The 23,825-nt window shown below is 39.8% G+C and overlaps 1 protein-coding gene across 1 annotated transcript; it reads left to right on the top strand.

The window, feature by feature from the left end:
* Positions 1 to 23,441, top strand: LOC137284815 (uncharacterized). Its single transcript, XM_067816809.1, has 21 exons — positions 1 to 98; positions 1,047 to 1,145; positions 2,012 to 2,131; positions 3,826 to 3,933; positions 4,397 to 4,513; positions 6,054 to 6,161; positions 7,409 to 7,510; positions 7,818 to 7,928; positions 8,619 to 8,720; positions 9,094 to 9,216; positions 10,480 to 10,578; positions 11,796 to 11,936; positions 14,311 to 14,394; positions 15,073 to 15,201; positions 15,461 to 15,580; positions 16,127 to 16,234; positions 16,459 to 16,608; positions 17,074 to 17,193; positions 18,240 to 18,350; positions 21,091 to 21,204; positions 23,069 to 23,441. Exons 1-21 carry the CDS (start codon positions 17 to 19, stop codon positions 23,203 to 23,205), a joined length of 2,385 nt encoding a protein of 794 aa, XP_067672910.1. The 5' UTR covers positions 1 to 16; the 3' UTR covers positions 23,206 to 23,441.
* The last annotated feature ends 384 nt before the right edge of the window (positions 23,442 to 23,825 follow it).

A 23,825-nucleotide genomic window follows, 5' to 3' on the forward strand; every position in this document is an offset into this window, starting at 1 on the left:
TAACGATGTGGAGGAGATGGACTGTGTGACCTACACGTGCACCTATCACAAGGATGTAGCTCACGGTGTGCTGACAAGGGATCCCGATCAGAAAACACGTGAGTCTGAAAGTCAAGAGTAGGGTGAAAGAAGACATCAATATCCCTTTCTATCCCTATACCAACAGTCTCGTGTTCAGTGCATTCAGTTATGATGGCATATCTTTCATATTTTGCGAACTGCCAAATACCAAGTTAAACTCAGACTCAGCATTCAGAATGGGCACGGCAGGCATTCCACTTGGTTATCTTGCGATACATGGTTTGATTTTCTATCCGCAAATGAATAGCCTTGTTTTCCCATCTTCTCTCAATTACTCCTTGATTATCATCACAATATTACCCCTTGACTATCTATCACCATAAAATATCTTCTGATTATCTCACTTCGTATGAATACTCATTAGACAGTCGCGATTCATATAAATACCCTTTAGATGATCTATCATGACATGAAAACCTTTTGATAATCTTTCATCACCCGAATGCTGTGCAATTATCTACCATCACATGAAAGCCCTGTTGTTATCTGCCATCACATGAAAACCCTTTGATGATCTATCATCACATGAAAACCCTTTGATGATCTATCATCACATGAAAACCCTTTGATGATCTATCATCACATGAAAACCCTTTGATGATCTATCATCACATGAAAACCCTTTGATGATCTATCATCACATGAATGTTCTATGATTATCTACCATCACATGAAAATCTTTGCTTATCTGCCATCACACAGAAATGATATGATCACTAATCATTTCAAAAGATATCTTTCTATAATATCTACCATCGTGAAAAACCTGATAAAATATTATAGCCTAATATGTTATAAGATAAGATATCTTGCTCTCGCAAAAACTAAAACAGGGCCAGTATTTTTCACATTTTCAAACCACCAGTGGTACTCATGATATTAAGGTATTTCGATGAGTTGTGTTGAATTTCACCCCGTACATCTTGTATTCATCTCTCTCCATGGCTGATGATGTTATGCCCTAGGTTGCAGTATCGGGGGCAAGTGCTACAGCGCCGACGAGGGGCCAAACCTGTGCACCAAGTGCCAGAAGAATGAGGATAACACAACGGGCGTACTGGCAGGTAGGAAACAAATACAATGATGCTGGTAATAACACAGGGGAACATGATGCAGCGTATCATGAAGGTAGGAGACTTCCATCCCTATATGCATACGAGACATGTGAAGCAATAACCTTACAGACAGAGTACAGAAAGATAATCTAATACCATAAAACAAACAAAGAGACAAACAAATAGACAAACAAACAAATTAAAATACAAACAAACAAACTAAAAGACAAACAAACAAAAAGACAAACAAACAAACAAACAAACAAATAACACAAAACACCACCCCAAAAACAAAAAAGCCCTAAACAAAAACGAACGAGTTTCTGCCTCTCGTGACGTAATGTTGAGAAATAATTCGTAATTTCAGCACAGTAAAACCTTTGGAATAAGAACAGTAGCATTTCTAACGAATTTAATACGCTATCAGATTAAAGAAATAGTGTTACTAGGCACCATCGCTTATGACTGCTTCCATTCATGTCAACTTCACAACCATTTTTCTAAGAGAGTCTCTTTCGAAGGACAATCAAAATTCGTTATAGTTTTCGTTGACGTTATCGTAATCATAATCATAATAATAATCGTAATCATAATCATCAATAATGAAGTCTCCAGATTAACGTGATTGGGGACTGTCGAGGTCTCACTATACGAAGTAACTGTATCTTTATCAGTGATATCAAAATGCAGGCGAATGGGTTATATAATCGCATCGATACACCGGTACAGTTCGGCATCTAATACATTACCATCAATTGATTTTGTAACATTATAGAAAACATGGTTCTAGACATTAATGTACGAATAACAGTTCGCTAAACGTTCATGTATATGATGACCTGACCAGTATTCTGTGTCTTTCTTTCGGCCTATAGGTTGTTTGCTGAGTGACGGCACGTGTGCATCACCGGGGTCAGAGGTCCAGGTCGGTTGTGAGATCAAGGCCTGTGTAGTTGTGAATAATGTCGTGTCCATCCACACAGTCTCAACAACAGGTACCATGTTATTTCTAACAGTGTGTTGGCACGTGTGCTCTTAAGATGCAAGATCAGATTTAGAGAAGAGGACCCAATTCCTCAAAGACAGACGGACAAAAGGGAAACTGAAGCATAATTAGCTGTGGGCTACATATATAACAGATGGCAGTAAGATTACAATCAACGTCATGGAGGTGACGCAGAGCAATTATGACCTGTAACAAGTAGTTAGATCACTATCACATATGATAGTGGATCATATGATTCTCTGTAGATTATACAGTCAGTAATACTGTCACTACATATCTTAGTAACATCATTATTTGGAGATCTGGACTACCCGACTACCCAACACCCTCGATATCTCCAGGGTATACGTTTCAATAACTCTCCTCTATACACCCCGGATTCATCTACGGCTCAGCCCGATATTTTATTACCTCCCTTTGCTGGTTCCGCATTCTCATAGTAGCCAATCAGGTAGATAGTCGTTACAACCAAGCTTGCTAGTGTCAACAAAGAAAGCGGTTGTAGCTGCTGAGGTCTGTTCGCAATCTGACTCATATTTGGGGGAAATCATACAGACAAATGGACAGGTCCGAAACTTTAAAAAATATGCAAGGACCCTTCTACCGCTTTCATAGTACCTCTGCATCATTTATGGGTTCGATAATTTATAAAGCGAAAGTGAGCTGTGATTGGTTCGCTCAGCTCCCCAGAGTAGACACCTGATTGGATAAAATGCCAGCTAAGGGGAGTAATAGATGTATCTAGGGTATTGTGAAGAGGTATCGGAAGGTGTACCCTGGAGATATCGAGGATGGCTACCCATATGCGGATTTAGTACTTAGAAAGGAGGGAAACAAGGACATGCTTCAGTTTTTCAGGTTTGGTCGAAATGGGTCTTTGTCAGAAAATGAACTGGATCTTACTCAGTACCAGTGTTTCCAATGGCCAGTCCGAGTTGATTAGAATTGGTCTTCAGAAAGTGAACCTTGCTGTAAGAGGCAACTAACGGGATCCGTGCGTGAACCTGTCAGACATGGTAGATCGACCTCATCGTATCCCGATTGGGTAGATCGATGCTGTTATTTACAATAGTGTTATATCGTTAGCTTTTAAGCATCAGTAGTACAGATGTACATGCAGGGCCAATACATGGGTGACCCTATGACAGACAAGTTGCCAGCAGCATGAACGATAAGTTGTTGTTTTTTATAAGAGGAATACCGTGATCTTGAGATCATGCGTTCGGATTCTACACTTCTGATTATGATCCTTGGTTCATGACCACATAGTGACTGGGTGAGTGCTGTTTACACCGCTTTTACAGCAATAACACGGAGAATCAAACGCGGTCTTCGGCTACCTCTTTCACCACTAGGCTAGCCGTAGTAAAGAGCATAACTCACTCATTCTGGTATGAATGAAGGTTTAAATCGCTTTAGCAATATTGATGCAAAATCACGGGGGAGGACAATAGAGCGTTACGCATTGTATAGAGGATCGACCGCGGGAGACACCAGAAACCAGCTTCTTCGTACCTACGAAGGTTACAGAACCCAGCTCTTAGGCGAGACGAACGACTGCTTTAAGCAGTCGGCTACCTCGCAACCCGTTCTCTAAGGGCATGTATAACTACCATTTATACATGCATATGTCTCAGTATATTATATGTTTGTACGGGCATCATAACAACACTTCCTGTGCAGGATGCTCGTATCAAGGACAGTGCTATGTGGAGGGCACGGTGAAGTACAGTCTGGGGTGCAATACATGCAAGCGAGACTCAAAGACGGGGATGCACTATTGGCATGCAGGTGATTCTAACAGATGATGATGTTTCAGATGATGAATTAGATCATGAAGTTTTAGTAATTTTATATTTAGTCTGTTTGTCTTTCTGTCTGTCTGTCTGTCTATGAGATGTAACATTTCCAAAGAAATGGAGAAAAAAACCTGTCACATTTCCCCTTAATTTCTCTTCATCATCTGTTTCCTCCTTGGCTTTATCATTCGCATTTTATCAATCGTGTAAATCCAATATCCCCGACTGTTTTAATGCTGCGGTGACGACTGAGGAAGGAAATCCTTTTAGAAATGCAAAGTTGAGTTGCAAAGCCATATATATATCAGTTAAGAGAAGTAACTATATTACCAGAGTGACACCATGTGGACATTGTAATAAAAACTGTATAAAGATTGTTGAAAGATATCCATTTTTACCAAATTCCACCCATATGATTCAAGATCTGTTCATCCAACACATTCTGTTGTTTTCAGAGTGCCTGGATATCAGGAACTATCAATGTTTCAAGAAAGGCGCCGTACACGACTTTTTCTGTAACAGCTTCATCTGCTCCAACAGGGGCGCTGTTGGGTGGTGGTATCATAACGCCAGTAAGTTTAACTTGTAACTGTGGAAGTCAACTATCCCCTAACTAGTACAGTCATTGTGGACTTGAAGTCAAGTATTACTTAACTAGTACAATAGCTGTGGACATGAAATGAACTATGCCTTAACTAGTAGGGTGTTGAAAAAGCACGTTCGTAATACACGGTGTCTGCCAGACCATAGAGGATGAATTAAAAAGAAGGTAAATGGAATCGAGATTAAGGAAATTTGTTTCACAAATGATGTTTAATCAGGGATATTTCATTGGGCAAACTACTATGATGGGGTTTTGCTTCTCCAATACGTCTTGTCAATGACCTGAAATCCGATACATACAGAATAATGGGGCTTCAAGTGACCAATACGCCTTATCAATGAATTGAAAATCCGATACAAAATATTAATGTTTCAAATGAATAATACTCATCCAAACTCGACCATCTTTTATGTATAGAATAACGGGTGTCATTGTATGTCTTTCCACTGACTTTTCTTTATTCTTGTACACACGATATTATAAAAGGGTCACTTGCATCGGAATTCCAAACCCAGAATTATGAGATAGACATGCTTTGTTTTGAAACATGAAAAAGTCTCACTGTGAAAATAGATAGCTCTTATTTTAGTTATGATCCGAGCGTTTCAGCACCGCCTGTTTGTCGCGGGAGCCGATTGATCGATAACGGGTGTTTTCTAGATTTTACGTGCGCTTCAGTATTCTGTCCACTTATAAACTGATGTGTACCTGATATAACCAGACACCGTTACGCCATCCGATATGCATTTAAAATGTATGCATGAGACCTGTGTCATTTCGTTGAAAGGTGACCCAAACATACTTAGTTATATATTTCATTTTGCGCTGGGCAGCCTTTGACTCAACTTCTAAATTCCTGATTTTTTTGTAATGACATATGTATCCGTCAAAGCATTTTCTGGACTAATGAGCTCCTTTTCCTCTGAAGGTTCTATATGCAACGGTGTACATATGCCGTTTTTACTCATTGTAAATATAACTATTGAAAAATGAATTTAATCAGGAAGAATTTTACTCCGGAATACTTTTCTTGATCGGTAGTGTTGTCATGGATCAAAAAAGTGATATTCTAATATTGTTACATTATATATAGGTTCAAGAGTGAGGCTGATGAAGAACATACATTCACTCGTTGTTTGGTTTTAGATTTGCCAGTGTTATTATATTTTGGGGACTACTAACTTGGGCTGGTTTGAGCGCTATAGAAATGCAGGTATCTTGTAAAAATCTTTCTAATATCTGGAAAATATAGCCAATGACTAAATCGCCAAGTTCGTTGTGCATTCAGAAAATACAATCCTGCTGCTTCGTTCTGAGGGACGGTTCCTTTGTGGGACAAGGTCTTTTCGTGCACTAATGTGTTTAATAAAAGAACATAGTCATTCAGTTCCCCCTTCCACGATCATGTAAATTATTTTGTATGACCCATCCCTTAAGGTGTTTCGGAGGCCTGCCTGATTCTCACTGACCCATGTCATAAATGACCAGCCCTAGCGTTGTGTTTCCAGCCAGCTGCCAAGTGTCGGAGAAAGACTGTGTGGTCTACAACACGACGTCGGTGAGGGAAGGGTTCTGTTACTTCTGTGACCATCAGACCGGAGGGCCGCCCAGCGTAGGTGAGTAGATACAATGTCAAAAAGTCATGTTCAGACTCAGAATAGATCCTATACGAATCATTGTGTCCGCTCCTCGTCGTCACATCAGCGCACTGTTACTTAAGAAATGTAGAATCAGTACAGCTGCTGCGTTTATGCCAAACATGATTTGGGAAAGATCTTTTGGAGCTTCAGGAAAGAGACACGTGTTACCTTTATTCGTTATGAATTTGAAATGCAGATAAAAATTTCAACGAGTTTCAGTAACCTGACTCAAGGGATAATTTTAAACGATATCAACAGGCTGTGAAGTGCGTTTATAACGAAAACGCATACAGAGAACAGATTACGAGATGTCTTTTCTGGGTACCTCCACTCGAAATGCGTATAATGAACGAAATATAGTAGTAATGTTCGTTATACCCGGAGTTTATTGTATTTTATTACCTCTAAGATAAATTTGTGGAATTCTGATTAATTCTGGTTAATAGCGAAAGCATACCAAACTGTGTAGGCAGAGTTGCCAGGATATACACACTACACGGGTGGTACGAATTACCCTGACCATGGATGGAATGTGGCTGCCAAACGGCTGATTGCTTCGAAGTCAGAGTCGGAGTATACAATTATGAGTATAAACAGAGTACTGAAAATATAATCTTTTTTTAATTTGTTTGTGTAATTATATACCCCCCACCTCCCCCAGCCCCCAAAAAGAAAATAATAATAATAAAAAATAAATAGTTTCTGTATTTCACTTGTCGTTTAAAAATACTCAAATTTGATCATTGTTATCATAAAATAAACCATCCCGAGTTAACTCCCTTTCACGACTGTTAGAGAAATATGGCGAAACATGTTTCATCCCATTCTGTCGAATGTCGAATATTATTGCTTAAAGATAAATTAAAAGATCTTAAGGGTAATACATTCCTCACACGGGGTTTTGAAAGGCGCAGCCTCAGGAAATACGGACTTTACAAGCTTCTTACAGTCTCGTACGCCCTTTCAAGACAACGTGTAAATAATAGTATAGTTAGTGTTGTCATTGCGTGCGTGGATGTACCAGCAATACTCAGTGAAACCTGGTCTGATTTCTGAGGTTCAACCCCCCTGGTTATTATATTTCCAAACTATCACGATTCCACTGTGTCACAAACTGTATTTGTATGTAAATAAAAAAAAAATTCACCCGATCCTACCTTTCTGTATATACCTGTTCATTTAATAAGCCTGCTTTGCAGTTAACCAGCAGTTTTCTCCTCCAGCTTGTAACCAGTGTGGCAAGTGTGTGCGACCCGGTGAGTCAGTCATCTGTGGGGATGGCAAGAAATACACCTGTCAGGAATCGTCGACAGGCGCTTCTGAGAGTGAGTACCACCGTCACCACCACCACCCAGTTGTTCATGTTGGTGATAACTGGATTGTCTGGTGCAGACTCGATTATTTACAGACCGCCGTCATATAGCTTTATTATTGCTTATTGCGGCGTTTAACAATTGCCTACTACTACTACTACTACTACTACTACTACTACTACTACTACTACTACTACTACTACTACTACTACTACTACTACTACTACTACCAACAATATTACTTTCGGTTCTACAACATTACTAAAACCAGTTGAAGAACAACCATTTATCACCCCAACTGCTTGTATTTTTGTTTCAGAGAAGGTCATCTGCAAAGTCAATGGCGTTTCGTTTGAGGAGGACAAAAACAAAACAATCGACTGCAACACCTACCAGTGCACCAAGTACGGCATCAGACGACTGACAGCACGTACGTACATAAAGTCGATGCTTTAGCAAACCATGTTTACCCGTTTCCAGTGGATGTCATGCTGACTTATAGATATATGCAACAACCGACGATTTGTTTACCCCGTTTCTTTTCATTTCGATCAAGACTAATTAACTCAAGAATATGACGCATAAGTTAGGCGCTACCCGAGGGCTTTATTTGCAATTTAGAAGAGTGAGTGAGTGAGTGAGTGAGTGAGTGAGTGATTGAGTTACACTGATATTCCACACTTTTGATTGGATGGTAAAATTGGCTTGGTTGTTCACGAGTCACCGTACCCGGTTGAGTTGATCGTCGTTTACAATAACAATCACTGAATTGCCGATATTGCATAGCCTTACGTGTGACATAACTACATAGATAGTACTTCGTGGCTTTCCAGCATTCCTTACATCATCAATGACGACCTAAACTGTGTGTATCAGTGACGGCCTAGACTGTGTGTATCAGTGACGGCCTACACTGTGTGTATCAGCAACGGCCTACACTGTGTGTATCAGTGACGGCCTACACTGTGTGTATCAGCAACGGCCTAAACTATGTATATCAACAACGGCCTAAACTATGTGTATCTGTGACGGCCTAAATTGTGTGTTTTAATTACGGCCTCAGTTATGTTCGTCTGAAACCGAGTAATTATATGCTTCTCTTGATTTTGTTCCTGTTTAGAATGTAGCCTAGGGGGCAAATGTTACAAAGCTGGCGAGATGGTCGATCACAGTCGATGCCTCACCTGTGTTGCTGAGGGAAATGAAACACGTCTTGAAGGAGGTAACGTTGCCGTAGAATCGGCGTTTTAACGTTAAACCGCATCACGTAGCTTTGTTGCGAGCGTTTTTCTCAGACAATGTAATAGAGGCAATATCAGGATACAAATATCGGAAAACCATTATGGATTTGAAACGATAAATTTTTCGAACGTTTCAAGTCCTTAATCTTCAGTGTTTTCCCGATATTTGTAAAATTCTGATTTCTGGTATTTGATGTTGCCTCGATTACATTAAATGCAGATCTCGAAAAATCGACTTTTCGATCGATCGATGATCACAAAGGCATTGATAGCGAGCCATGAATGATGGGGTTGATCGACAGATGTAGTTTGATATGTAAATAACCAGACTAATGCAGGCTGTCCTGTTGACAGGCTGTAGACACCAGGGGAAGTGTTACAACGAGGGGAAGACAGTCCGCCTCAACTGTAAGACCATGCAGTGCGTTCGACAGGCCAACGTCATGAGATTTATTGAAACCGAAGACCAACCAACACGTTAGTAAAATCTATACGACCTCTCACAGCTTGATACTCGGTATGTTGTAGAGCTCTTGGAGAAACAGAAGCTCGTATTTGCCCGTATTTTCTCCACTGTAGTTGTTTCGCTGCACACTGCACAGTCGCGGAATCGCAGCATTTGGACACCGTCGTTATCAACGTCACTATCACACGTTATAGTGTTTCGGACATTTCGAAAAAGACCAGCAACCCTAAGGAATGACGAACTCTTATTACACAGGTTCAGATGACCCAACAACACCGAATAATTTAGTTATTGCACCCAAATATGTGTACCCTGGGTGAATAAAATGAGAAAAACCCATATTTACGTGTAGTACAGTGTGAAGTATTAAACCCACGGATACATCATACCTTATAAAAAGTGGTCAGATGCAAGATGTTATCTCAAGTATATTTACATTACACCTAAGGAGTCGCTTACGTTCGATGCAGGACAATCAACATAGCTATCACAATAAACAGTCCATAGCTAGCAGTTTCTCGAGTTCAAGTCGGTCTGTCCATATATATCAGCCAACCTGTACACCCAATACACGTTTTGCAATTTCATCAATTAAATCTCCTTTCTAAAAGTAATAAAAGCCACAAGACACTTTCCACACCCATCCCCGTGCCCTCTAGTCCGTGGCATGTGAAGTTTTATAGGGACGTGTTGTTAATATATCATTCTCTCCGACTTTTTAAGTTATAACACACTTTTAAAGCATGAAAGATTATAACCTGACAAAAACGTTTATCATATCAGCAGCGTAATGATCAAATCCTAGTCTACATTCAAATTTCGGACTAGTAAATTATCTTGAGGGCTAGTACCTTTACCGCAGTGTAAAACCCTCAAAATCAGGAATGGTAGTAACCAACCGAGCATCATCAAACGACGTATCTGAGATACGGCAAAAAGACCGAAATATTTAACTATGGTTCGTCTACTGGGTCATAGTACCATCATTTTGTGAGTTCAGTTCAAAAGGAAACAAATAGACAATATTTCAGTTGGAACAGGATTTAGGAAAACCATCACTAATACCTTGCCAGCTTGTCTAGGACAATGAACCACACTTGACACCTGTGGTCTCACCTTAGGGTCTGTTCACTATATGTCATCTGACTGTTAACGTATTAGCGCCTCACAACCCTTTGGGTTAACCTTGTTAATAATGTGTTTGCGCTTTGTCCATGCACAAGTACATGCATACAGGCAACTTGTTAATGTCCATTGATATTAATTTGTTTCAGCTTGTCGGTGTCACAATGAATGTTATCCTGTCGGTCCGTTCTCCTACGCCAATGACAGGATTTGCGCCTACTGCTGGCCAAACGGGAAAATTGATTATTGTGAGTACCGTTGTGACAGCAGTGTGGATAATATGGTTCTTAGAGGATTACGTACAAACTCTTTAATTGCCTTTATATTACGATTAACAAAAACCTCCACATTTCCTCACACACTGGCAGTCTAACACACACACACAAACAAACAAAAAACAAAACAATAAAACCCAAATAACCAAAAAAAAAACAAAAAAAACAAACCCCGCAGTCCAGGCTGTATCATACCATTTTACCATTTTTATTGCATTAGCTTAAGGGCAATTATATCAACAGCAGCCTGGATGGTTGGGTTTCTGTTTGCTTGAGTCAAAAAGTTGGCGTCAAAGTCTTGTATGGCCACCATTAGAAGCAATTACTGCTCCGCACCGTCTCGGCGCAGAGTCGGCAAGTGGACGAAGTCTCTCATGCGGAAGTCTTCCCCACTCTTCATGTAATGAGATGGCTACGTTTTGAAGCGTTTCAGGTGTGTTTTGAAGTTGACGTGTACGTCGATCTCATATTAGTTCTATCGGGTTGAGATCTGGTGATCGACAAGGCCATGGCAAGACATGGAAGCGGACCGTGACTCGTGTTGTGTATGAAGTCGCGTGGTCATGCTGGATCAACTCCCTCTGTTCGTCCACAATCGGAAGCATGTGACGTCGATGTACCAGTTAAATACTCCTATACCGCCACTAAAACAGTTCTTTGTGTACTGGAAATCGCACCCAACACCATGACGCTATCTTCGCCGAATCTGTCTATCTCGAATGCAATTTGGGGCAAAACGTTCATTTCTCCAACGGTAAACACATCTTCCAACTCTTTGAACAAAACTTCGCTCGTTTAACGTCATCGCTGAACCAGTCTCACCTCCAGTTTTTACGATTCCAGTTCCGGCCTTTGCGCTGGTGGTAGTATCTCAAGGCGAGACAATTCGTCTTGTTGGTCGAATCCCCACTTCACACATAAAAATACCAACTTCAGTGGCAACTAGTGGTTTCTAACTGCAACTTTGTAAAAATGCCAACATTATTCAAATTCAAAGTAAAATTCCTTTTCTATACACCACATAATTGTTAAAACACTTGTCGCATATTAGCTCCTTGACGCTTAAACAAAGGACGATAATGTACGACTCATTCACGATCATGCCGCACGTGTAAAGAGCGTTCGATGTCTACCTTTAACCCTGGAATAATGTATCATATATCAAGGACAGTGTTTGTTGTATCCCCCAGCTTGCAAGCTGTCAAATGGAGACTGTTTGAAGGTAAACGAGGAGGAACAGAGTCCTGCTCTGGGCTGCTACCGGATGAAGTGTACTTACGAAAACAGCACCAGGACGCTTAGGATTGACAAGGCTCCAGGACAACCTCTTCGTGAGTTTATGATTTCTTAACTTTAACTTACGTGTTGTTTAATGCTTCACTCATACATAACCAGCTGTATGGACTTTCACTTTAAATAACCAAATCTGGACATGACAACCATTTGACCTATATTGTGAATCACGATAGGGGTGCCACGCAATCAACGAAGCTCCTGGGCCTATTGTTGCTTAACGCCGCACTCGGCAATATACCAGTTATATCGCAGCGGTCTGTGGATAATAGAGTCTGGACCAGACAATTCAGTGATCAGTAGCATTAGTATCAATCAAGGCAAATGGGATACGTTGACGTGTCAACCAAGTTAGCGAGCCTGACCACATGGTCCCGTTAGTCGCCTCCACTGGCTTCTGAAGACCATTTATAACCTGGATCGTCACGGGTATCATGTATTGAGGAACGTTTATAAATAATGAGATGGTGAAGTGGTTCACATTTAAGGACAACATGAACAAACTCCATTTTTGACAATACGCGGAGAGGTAACGTTTACAAACTACAGGACTATTCACTGCTTGTGAACAATCACGATTTTTTAAATATTGTACTCTCTTTCAAATAGAACAATTGGTTAATATAGGAAAGTTTTTTGTTTAAATGTTTTCCCAAGATAATGAGTTCAAAAGATGATAAAACATAAAGATGAATATGTGTCCATAACAGCTGGTGGGCTCAATACCGATAGAGTACAATGAGTACACCAATTATAAGTGTCAGTAATGTCAGTTAAATAGGCATTCCGAGTTAAATTCAGGGATGACAGGAAACCATTTGGCTAAAAAGGTTTCATCAGTATTATTTCTTCGGGTGATGAATACTTCAGAGGTAACTATGTTTTTCAATATTTTCAAATAATTGTCAACTTTTGGAATTGTTTTTTTCAAAGTGTAAATATACCTCTTAGTAGATAAGGTTATGTGATTCAGTAATGAATTCTTGCTTAAAAAGCCAAACCAAATCATATTTTTTGTCAAAATAACATGTTTGGATACGTGTCGTAATCCAAGTTTTGGTTTCATCACAATCCCGATATACATGGATATACATGGCTTAAGGTGTCAACAGAATCATTACAAAAAGAACTTATTGTATTGTCAGCCAGACTCATTATAAAAAAAAATAATCTTTTTTGGTATAAACAATTCCGTGGAGAAATTTTATACTGAAAATTTAACAGTTTCACACCTTTGAAATTCTTTCTGCAAGTATCAGAAATGAAACGCCAATCTAAATCCTTACAATCAAATGATGTTTCCCATTTTTGGCACACGTGAGATTAATCATTTTCAGGTAGTAAGTTATCATAGGAGAAAAAATACTTTTCGAAAGACAACACAAGCGGTGATATCATATAGCTATACCGAACTTAACGTTCTGTACTTGACGGGGAACAATTTCATTTTGTTATAGATAATGATTTTCAAATTTTGTCGATCGGTTTCACAAACAATATGCTTATATAAAGCTGAAAATGATTATGTACATACATACTAGTATTGCATATTATTTATTAATTTCAGTATTCTGAATAAATATAACCGCATTAAATGTTTATCCGATAAATGTTCACTTTAAACTTTATCAGTATACTTAAACAAATTACAGTATTCCTGTTGTTCGTTGTTCATATTTACCTATCCTCACCGTCTGTAGATCGTGTAAAGTTAAATCTAAGGAGATCATAAAGCAAGCTTGTTATTCTCAAAGGAAGGGCTTAACCATCAGGCTAGACATGTCTTGCTCACATCTCAGAGCGCGAGTGATCGTAGATCAGCGGCTCATGTCACTACGTGTGATGGTGGATCAACAGTTTACGTCATCGTTGGGCGCCAGGGCTCCATGCAGCGACATTTAGCTGATCTATGACGCGTTAGAATAACACTGGCATTTGAAAAAGAACTTTCCAAAATATCACCTCTACTCATGTCATAAAAAACTGGATCAGGCTGAAACTGATGGGGATTTAGCACGCTGACGTGGAAATCAGGCTTTGCACAATAAAGGAAATAATTTGATTTAGTGAAATGTGCAGAGGTATCCATTTAACTTAATGGGATTTGTGTGCATGTGCACATTTTTTGCTGATTTAAGATTGTTTTAAAGGGAGATCGAACACACGGGCACGCACACACATTTGATTCTTCCCAACGCCCTGGGGAGTACACAGAACCTAACATCCCTTGATGCGTATGAAAGTTATTGTAATCCATCGTTTACAGATTCACAACTGACTGAACATAGGCATATTTAATATCTTGAGTGCCTGTGCCTGTCGCTGTGTGTTTGTGTGTGAAAGAATTGTATATGGAGTTTTACTTTAATGATTAAATTATCTTACTGATAATTAATTTTTGCTTTATTTTAGAATGTCTCCTCCCAGACAATACCTGCATAAAGGAAGGCGAGAGGAAAGTGGTTGATGGTCACAATTACAGATGTACCGGAAAAGGTAGTATGATTTAAGTCGATATACATGTACACTCTTTCGAGAAACCTGATACATGTAGTTAGAAAGTAAGTCTGTATTTATATTTCATTGTGAGTGAGTGAGTGAGTGATAAATTGGGTGGATGAGTGATTTTGAGTAAGTGACTGAGTGAGTAATGTTGTACGCTGCTTTAGCAGTATGACAGCAGTCTCAGGGCGGGAGACACGAGGTATGGTTCCCCTACGAGTTGAGTCGAAGCGGAGGTCTTGATTTTGAAAAGACTGTGTACATGTATGTGTGTATATATGCAGTCTCTTTAAAATCATGACCTTGGATTCGACTCATCTCGTGTATCCCGCCCTGATACTGCAGCGTACATTACTCACCCAGTCACTTAAATATGTTGTAGGTTATCCCTGCTCCAAATCGAGTAGTTTTGAGCGCTTAGATAAAGTGAAACGTGATTGGTTGATGCCGAGCTAATTATCCAATGAGAATTGTTGTTGGTAGACATCGCCTAGTTGACGATGGATTTCACGCTGAAAAGACCTGTGAAAGTTAAATGAAATCTGATGATTTTCATTGTATAAAGAATCGAATCGAAAATATTCGAATCGAGGGTCCAATATCGAAAATCGAATCGAATCGAGGTCTAGATGAATCGTTGCAGCCATGTTGAATGCTACATATCTATTACAGATATGTGCATTGTGGGGGACAAGGACCTTCCCCTGGGTGACTCCATGCAGTACTACTGCCACGACTTGGTCTGCGAGGAGGAAATGGTTCAGGGACGCAAGACTCTTAAGACCTTCATCAAGGAATATGGTTAGTAAAGACACTACTTGAAGTTTTGCATAATATCTTAATCCTTAAAAGCGCAACGTTTTGGCGTTCTCCCGTCCACCCTCCAAATGAAGATTCAAAACTTCAGTACCATGAGTGTATTCCCGCAAAACAAACTTGTCCAATCTTCTATGATGGAATATGATCCGTGAAGATACTATTTGAAGATTTGCATTACATTTTAATCCTTAAAAGTATATTCCCTCATAATAAGCAACCTATGTATGCCATGTTTGATCAGGCTGCAAGGTTGGTGACACCTGCAAGAAGCTAAATGAGACGTTTGAGATCAACTGTGACAAGTACGAATGTAAACTGGCACCTGGGGATACGTACGCCAAGCCTGTGAAGACCGAAGACAGTAAGTACAGTAAAGTACGTCTATAACGAACTCGCATATGACGAACTGACAGATATTACGAACTCTTTCTTTCGGTTCCTGCTACGTGCATATTTTAATCAACATGCGTATCTCGAACTGCTGTTACACCGAACTAACATTAGTATTCCCTGTGAGTTAGTCGGATCACCTTTTATGTTTTTGTGTGTCAAACAAATTTGAATCGACTTGTGTGCTTGCAAGGTAAAACAAAAGTGAAGGTTATTTATCAGCCTTAAAAATCATATACCACACGAACGGAGTTAAGGAAATGTTTATATATTTAGCCCCGCCTCGACATGTCAGGTAACTATCCTAATATGGAAGAATAGAGATGCCTTTGCAATGGCCAAAAAGTAATACAATCGAATCGGATGATCTAAAATCTAATGATCTAATGATCTAGTATTTGCAATACTATTGTTCGATATACGCGTCGTTTTGACAGAAAATACATGACTGAATTATTTCGTTTATTATGTTCTTGATGTTTTGTTATTGCTATACATGTTGTGTTATCGTTACCAGTGTGTTCATTCAATGGGAATTGCATAAAGAAGGGCACGAAGTTCACGAGCGACAGCTGTGTCAACAGAGAGTGCAATTCTGAAGCCAAGCTGGTGGTTAAAGACGTAGGCAAGTGATAAACTCTTATAATTTTATTTATTTTTATGTAACTATGGTATCTATCTTAATATACAACTGTTTTCATGGATACCAAACAAAAAGGCTCTGGTTACCAGTAACACTGGACATTGACACAAATAAACCCGCTTTTCACATAAAACGGTTTAGAATCTTTAGATAATTTTAAGTGTGAATATTTTACTGGACTTTGGTTGATTTGGCTGTTCGAAAAGGTTGCAAATCCACATTGACCGGCGCCTGCTTGAAAGTTGGGGAATCTGTCACTGTTGGCAATAAGAGGGAGCAGTGTGGGACAAACAGCGACAGCAACAGCAACAGCAACAGCAACAGCAACAGTCAGTCTGGTTCGAGCACTAGCTATGGTATGTCTTCAAGTCCATGAAGCTATAATTCTTTTCAGTCTTCTTATTACATTTATTTGAGCAACCAATGCCTGTCGTAAGAGGCGACTATGCTTGTCGTAAGAGGCGACCATGCTTGTCGTAAGAGGCGACTATGCTTGTCGTAAAAGGCGACTATGCTTGACGTGAGAGGCGACTAACGAGCTGACTTGTTTGACACATCGCTGTATTCCACTTGCCTAGATAGATTCGGGTGTTGTTGATCACTGGATTGTCCGGTTATTAATAGGCCATATAGCTGGATTACAACTGGAATCTTTAAACAGTCAAACAAAAACGTTATATACGAAACAAAGGAAATAATGTTCAGTTACGTATTCGTGAAAATAGAAAGCTTTTCAAGTAAACCTATCGACTGTAATCAGGAAATTGGTAAAGAATGATAATATTCAACTTTATACATATAACGAATGGTCTCCATTTCAGTTTGTCGGCTGAGCACAGGGCAAAAGCTTGCCTACAACGAGACCATCCACATTTACTGCAACACCTACATATGTCAGACAAGGAACAGGGTCACAAATCTTTACCTCCTCAGCAAACCCCGTAAGTGTCTTATCTAATTCATAGCACGCTCCTCTTGAAGGTCCCGGTTAGAATTGATCTTCAACAACAAATGGTTGTCGTCAGAGATGAACTTCGGTATCGAGTGATACTCCTCGCTGACTTAGCTGAATTGACGAATATCGAGTACTGGATCGTCAGACAATCACTGGATAGTCTGGTCCGGGCTCGATTATTTACCGATCAGTGTCAGATATATAGATGGAATATTGCTGAATGCGGTGGTAAGCAAACTTCAAATAAAGAAATCATACCAAGAGGAAGACAATGGCAAGAAAACCATATGTGTAGCCTTCGATGATTTTCCAAACTCTTGTTAAAATGATATTCGTCACCATATATTCCGATACGAAACTTTTCTAACAGACACGGTTGCATATCAAATAAAGTATCTTGTATGCTCCTAAATTATCGGGACAAGAAAGAAAACAATTTTTAGGATTTTGTTCGTTAAAAACGTTAAAAAATGGTCAAGTCCAAATGGAAGAAATAACTCCACACTATATAACTGTAGATAGTCCAATTTCGGCTGTGTCATAGTGTATACATTTAAAACCGTGCACTATTGAGGAAGGTTTTGTGGTCGACGTCATTTTGAAATTTCGATTTTGGGGTTTGCACAGAAAGATTGTGTCAAGACGCCCCCACACAGCTGAAATAGTGCTGACTATGTCTTTAAACAACAAACAAACAAAAAATCCATGCATCTTTTATTTGGTTTCCTAAATTTCCCTCATGGGTCAGTTGATGCAACATCCTGATTAGACTTGTGAAATTTGTATACTGGGAGGCATAAGTAGCGAAGTGTATGATCTGATTTAAATGGGACTATAAAAATCTTCCACGTATAAGAACGTTTAAGAACGGCGTTTAAGAACGGACAGTTAAACCCGTTTCACTGAGTGTTTTACTTATATTGTAAAAGTCTTCAATCAAAGTCATACATCATAATAGAGAATAAACATCAGTCCGTGATCACGGACGTGGGACCATGTAACACTTTTTTTAGATTGCACTTACACCTCCAGAATGTCAACTCACGATAAATGGCAAGAAGGAGTGTTTTGACGCCGGAACATCCAAACACTGCGTCAAGTGCACCTTCAACCACGACTCACAAAGCGTCAGCTATGAACAAAGTAAGTGTAACTACACTGTAGTGTTTTTTTACATATGTGTTTTGACAGTGTATCGATTGGTCTTCTTCACTATACGTGAAGAATGGCATTAAGTTTAAGAATATTCCGTGATATGAAGATGTTCAATTTGTATCGTATGCCCTGGTATTGGTGATCTGTTGTTTCCAAGATGTTGAGGTCTTTGTTTGGCTTCTTGTACCAATTCAGGAAGGGAATGTAATGTGAGAGGGAGTGGTTGGGGACCCAGTGGTCTACATTAAAATGACCCACCTTCTGTATCGCATAAATACTTGAATTAGGCATATTTGTTTCTTGTGGATCCGGAAGGGACGAGCCCGTGAAGATCTTGGTAAGATGTGATCTTCAGTACCCCAGAGACTATTAACGTGATCATGTGGTCAGGCTCGCTGATTTGTTGACACATGTTACCGTAACCCAGTTGCGTAGATTGATGCTCATGCTGTTGATCACGGAATTATCTGGGCCAGATTCGATTATATACAGACCTCCGCCATATACTTTGAATATTGCTGAGTGGGGCGTTAGGTAGTTAACAAACAAATCGTACAAATCAGTTGGAGAGGAGTCATCAGCTGTCACATCTGTAACAGACTGACTTGTAACGATAACACCGACAGCATCATCCAGGCTTCAGTTCCTTGTCTACACGTGGATACAATGAGCCTAGAATTATCATCCTGTTAGTAATACCAGGAAGTTATCGCCGGGGGGTAGAAAACTGTATGTTTGGTACCACTGCCCGTAGAACATGGATGGGTTCATGGTGAGTTAGAATACTTTTACCCAGGCATCTGATAAATGTCCAGTACGGAAGCGTATCAGGGTCTACGTAGGTGATAATAAGTCCTACGTAGGAGGCAGTATCTCCTACGTAGGAGTTAGTATCTCCTACGTAAGACTTAGTACTTAATATCTCCTACGTAGGATTTAGAGCTTACTATCTCCTACGTAGGACTTATTATCTCCTACGTAGGACTTAGTATCTCCTACGTAGGACTTATTATCTCCTACGTAGGACTTACTATCTCTTACGTAGGACTTATTATCTCCTGTAGGAGATGCTCGATATATATTACTATATATTAGTCTGAAATAGTCAGCTAAGTTTCCCCAGACACGGAAACCATTTCCTTTTTGACTGTTTCAGGCACTTTTTTAGAGTTTACAGCTATGTGTTACATTTACGTTCAGAGTCTACAGTTATGTCTTATATTTACCATTACAGTCACCTATCTTGTACTTTACTACCTCGCGTTCGGTTTGCCCTTTTGTCACGCGTTGCAATTAGTTCACTGTTACATGCTGCACTTCGTTACATATTTCTATTATGCGCTGGATATTTCAGAGGTCGTTGCACATTAGTCATAATCTGCGTGCACTCACGTGTCAATCGGTGGCAATCTATGCGTACTTATTTCCTTATACTTCAACAAACAAATATACTGACAATATTTTGCCTTTTTCAATTCCGTATTCCTTAACGCCGCATTCAACGCTTTTCCACCCGAGTCAAGTCAACTTTTAAACAATTACGGAAAAACAAACCGCAAACGAACGTTATATCTGATCCAACGTTATCTTATAGGGGAGGGCGTGTCATAACGAGAATTCGAGAATTCCCCCACCCCCACCCCTGCCTTACCCATACCAAGGACCAGATATCAGAGAGGGAGAGAGGGATACAAGGATATCTAGTTGATACAAAGTCCTACGTTGGAGATATTAATCCTACGCAGGAGATTATGACACCAAACAAATCTTTCACCGTGGCCCTAGTCCAGCGCCTGACATAGAAAAGCTTGTAATCAATACTTTATTTGTACCAGTTGACAACGTTAACTCGTCGTGAAACATTCTGTTATGTGTTGAGTATGTCGTTATAGGGGTATAAATCTTCAACGCATGACACATATGCACCATTTAATGCCTACATATTATGGACAGTTATCACATCCAAGATATGCAGAAATTGCGATGTATTTCTCATGAATACTTCTTCTGAGGCTGATTACTAATAGGCCAGAGGTGAGAAGATGGAGTCGAAGGCTTTACTTATTTTAGGGCTCAGTACACATCCTGTCTGGGAAAAAGCCCTACAAGCCTCCGGTGGCTGTTGTATTAAACATGTATCAAGAGTTTATAGACGAGTTTGTGGCATGAAAATGGCAGTTCGTTTTACGACATCCTGAACAGTCAATTTTGGCATAGTTTAAGGACCGGCTGGGGGATTTTTCCTTCATGAACACTGGATAATGTATGGACCTGTCTATCACTCTGCGAGTCGTACTGCAATGAGAATAGGTCTGTGCAGATTTTATTTTATGGACGTTTTATAGTTTACATTAACTGCATCAACTGTGGCAATTGGATGCAAAAAGAGACTGCAAAATGATGACGTGTGAAACGCACCTAAAATCATGATCGATGCTGGAAGCTTGAGTGGGGAATGTGCATTCATTTTCAGGTCTTTGTGTGTGTGTGCGTGCGTGCGTGCGTGCGTGCGTGTGTGCGTGTGTGCGTATGTGCGTGTGTGTATTAATAAGGTGTGCGTGTAAACCAGGGCATGCAATGTGTCAGTATTTGCGCAATTTAGCGTTATATCATTCTCACATCTCAAACATTCATCTCAAACCAAACTCACGTTTTATTGTCTTTAGTCATTAAACAGACCCTTAGGTTTTTTGTCATTACACTGATATGCATTTTTATTATCCCCCAGCCTGCATTGGTGATAACGGAAACTGCGTGTCGCCAGGGGCAACCGCTCCTTATGAATGCGGAACAGCTGTCTGCAACAAGGACACCTACAGGATGGACATTGTGGAGAAGAAACGTACGTTTTATCTACCATCTTTGTTTGTTGTTTAACGCCGCACTCTGCAATCGTCCAGCTATAATATTACGACGGTAGTTTGTAAGTAATGGCGTCTGGAACACGCAGTGATTGACATTATGAACACCGAGCTACGCGGTCGGATCACGGTGACATAAATCAACCGAATCAACAAGTCTGCTCTCTCAGAAAAATATACGGTCACATATTTCAACACATTGACCGACTCACTTGCCAGAGTGATGAAATTAGTTGGTCCCATTTAATTGGCACAGAAAGCCTAGCACTATAATGTAATGTTTCAGGTGTTTAAAGTGATTGATATGCAAGTGTAATATGTGCGGGTGTCAATGTAGTACACTGCTGCTGCTGCTGCTGCTGCTGATGATGATGACGATGATGATGATGACGATGATTTAGGATTAGCCAGCAACATAAACATGCTCGTGTGTTTCACCGAAGTAGTCATCGTCACTTCGGATTGTTTCTTTAATTGACGGATTGATTTTCACAGGCCGCAATGTAACATAATTGCTGTTAAATCTACCTTAAACCCAACACTCACTCTGACATATATCAGTTCATATTTCACTATTCCCGAAAACATGTGAAGATCCGGTTTGGAATTGGTTCTAAGCAACCCATGCTTGTGGTAAGAGGCAATTAACGAGGCCCGGTGGTCAGGCTCGCTGACTTTGGATTGTCTGGTAAAGACTCGATTATTTGCAGACCGTCGATATACAACAGGAATATTTTTGAAAGCGTTAAGCAAGAACCAACACAAAATACTATTCATAAACGATAGTTTTAACACTGCAATTTTCATATTCCCTACGAAAATGCCCAAAAATGTGCATATGGAACAATATACATAAAATAGAGTGTAACATTCATTTGTTGTGTCCTGAAGAAAAATTAGTAATTAGTAGTGCGTTTGCAGTAATTGGATAAATAATTCTTTCAGCGGATACAACTAGGCCCTGTTTCCTGTAAAAACGTTTGAGTTGGCAGCGTTATATTACAAGAAAAGCTAGGTTTATGGATGTCACCTTTTTTTCTTCATTTAACTGATGAAGGTGCAGACATACGTTCTGAAACGTCTGTTATTCTTCATAAATAAGTTGAAATCCATAAATCTGGCTTTTCTTATGCTTTTCACGTCTAAATGGCCTTCAAAGATTTAAACGTTATATTATATTGTGTTAAGGGAGGCACGTTATCGACTATGGATCATCGTTATCGATTTATGCCGATTTGGGTCCAGATGTACTCAGGCCAAGTTAGTGATCGTGTGAGAACACCAACCGGCGATGTTCTGCGCCGTCGCACGTTTCGATAGCGCAGTGGTTAGCGGTTTAATCTAAAAATACTTGCAATGTATAAATCAAATCTAAGATGAAAAATGGTTACAAACACCGAAAACCACACACTGCACTGTTCAAGGTTATGTTTATAAGCTGTATGGCTAATGGGTTTGAAGAATCCTTAATCCCCTACAATGCGTCTCCCAATGAAACTAGGGAAAAAAGTATGATTTAAGGAGAACCTTTGGCTCGAAGGTATATTTTCAAAAGATTCATTTACCCACGCCGTGTGTTCGGATTAAGGGGATCCAGTATAATATAGTTTCCCAGTGTGGTGAAATATACTTCAAGTCATAGTTAACAGAGGTTCGCTATAAGCATGAATAGTTGTAAACATGTAGCATCAATGTAAAACTAAAACATGTCGGTAGAGTGATTTCCCAGTTTGCTGTGTAATGGTCAAAATGCTGATAATTCGGTCTCTGAATTTTAAACCGAAGTTTCAATTCAAGTCTTAAGACAATTAGTCTCTAAACAATGACATCTTTTGTTTATTCCAGAATGTGCTTTCAGACAAGGAAGTGATGTCAAGTGTGTCCCTGTGGATGGATTTACCTCTATCGTTAGCGGTGGGAAAACTTTCAACAAATGCACATGTAAAACCCCTGGGTCAAACTCTGTGAAATGCTACAGCTGAAGTGGCAAGCTTAACCGTTAACGAGTCTCCCATATTTCGAAACCAACCAGAAGAGTATATTTCCAGAATTCTTTAACATGTTTCTACCACTATGACGTTTCCCGTTTTGTTTGCTGACAGTGATAGGAAATTTAACAAATATCACAAAACATAAAGGTCAGTATTGCTTCATGATTATCAGTAATAACTGTTGAGATGGGTTCAGAGCACAGAACAATAAACATGATTTCATGACGTGAGGCGTGAGTGTTTTTCATTTAACGCTGCAGTTTGCATTACGTCAGCTTTGTGTCAGTGAAATCGAGTCTCGACAATGGTTGATGTGATTGACAAGGCCCCGTGCTGTCGGGGTAGGTTGACGAGCGATCCACTAGTGAGTTTGGCCAACTGATCGCAACTTAACATTTATCGTCATAATAATCACCACTATCACGTATATATCAGTATTACCACCTACAGTACCACTATCAACATCTCCGCCACTACCACCACTACCACCATCACCATCACCACCACCACTACTAATATCATCATCACCATCACCACGACAACTACCACCACTACTATCACCAGCACCACCACCACTACTCCTATCATCATCAGCAGCACCACCACCTTCA

Source organism: Haliotis asinina, chromosome 5 (genome assembly GCF_037392515.1).
Source record: "Haliotis asinina isolate JCU_RB_2024 chromosome 5, JCU_Hal_asi_v2, whole genome shotgun sequence".
NCBI classification, from domain to species: Eukaryota; Metazoa; Mollusca; class Gastropoda; order Lepetellida; family Haliotidae; genus Haliotis; species Haliotis asinina.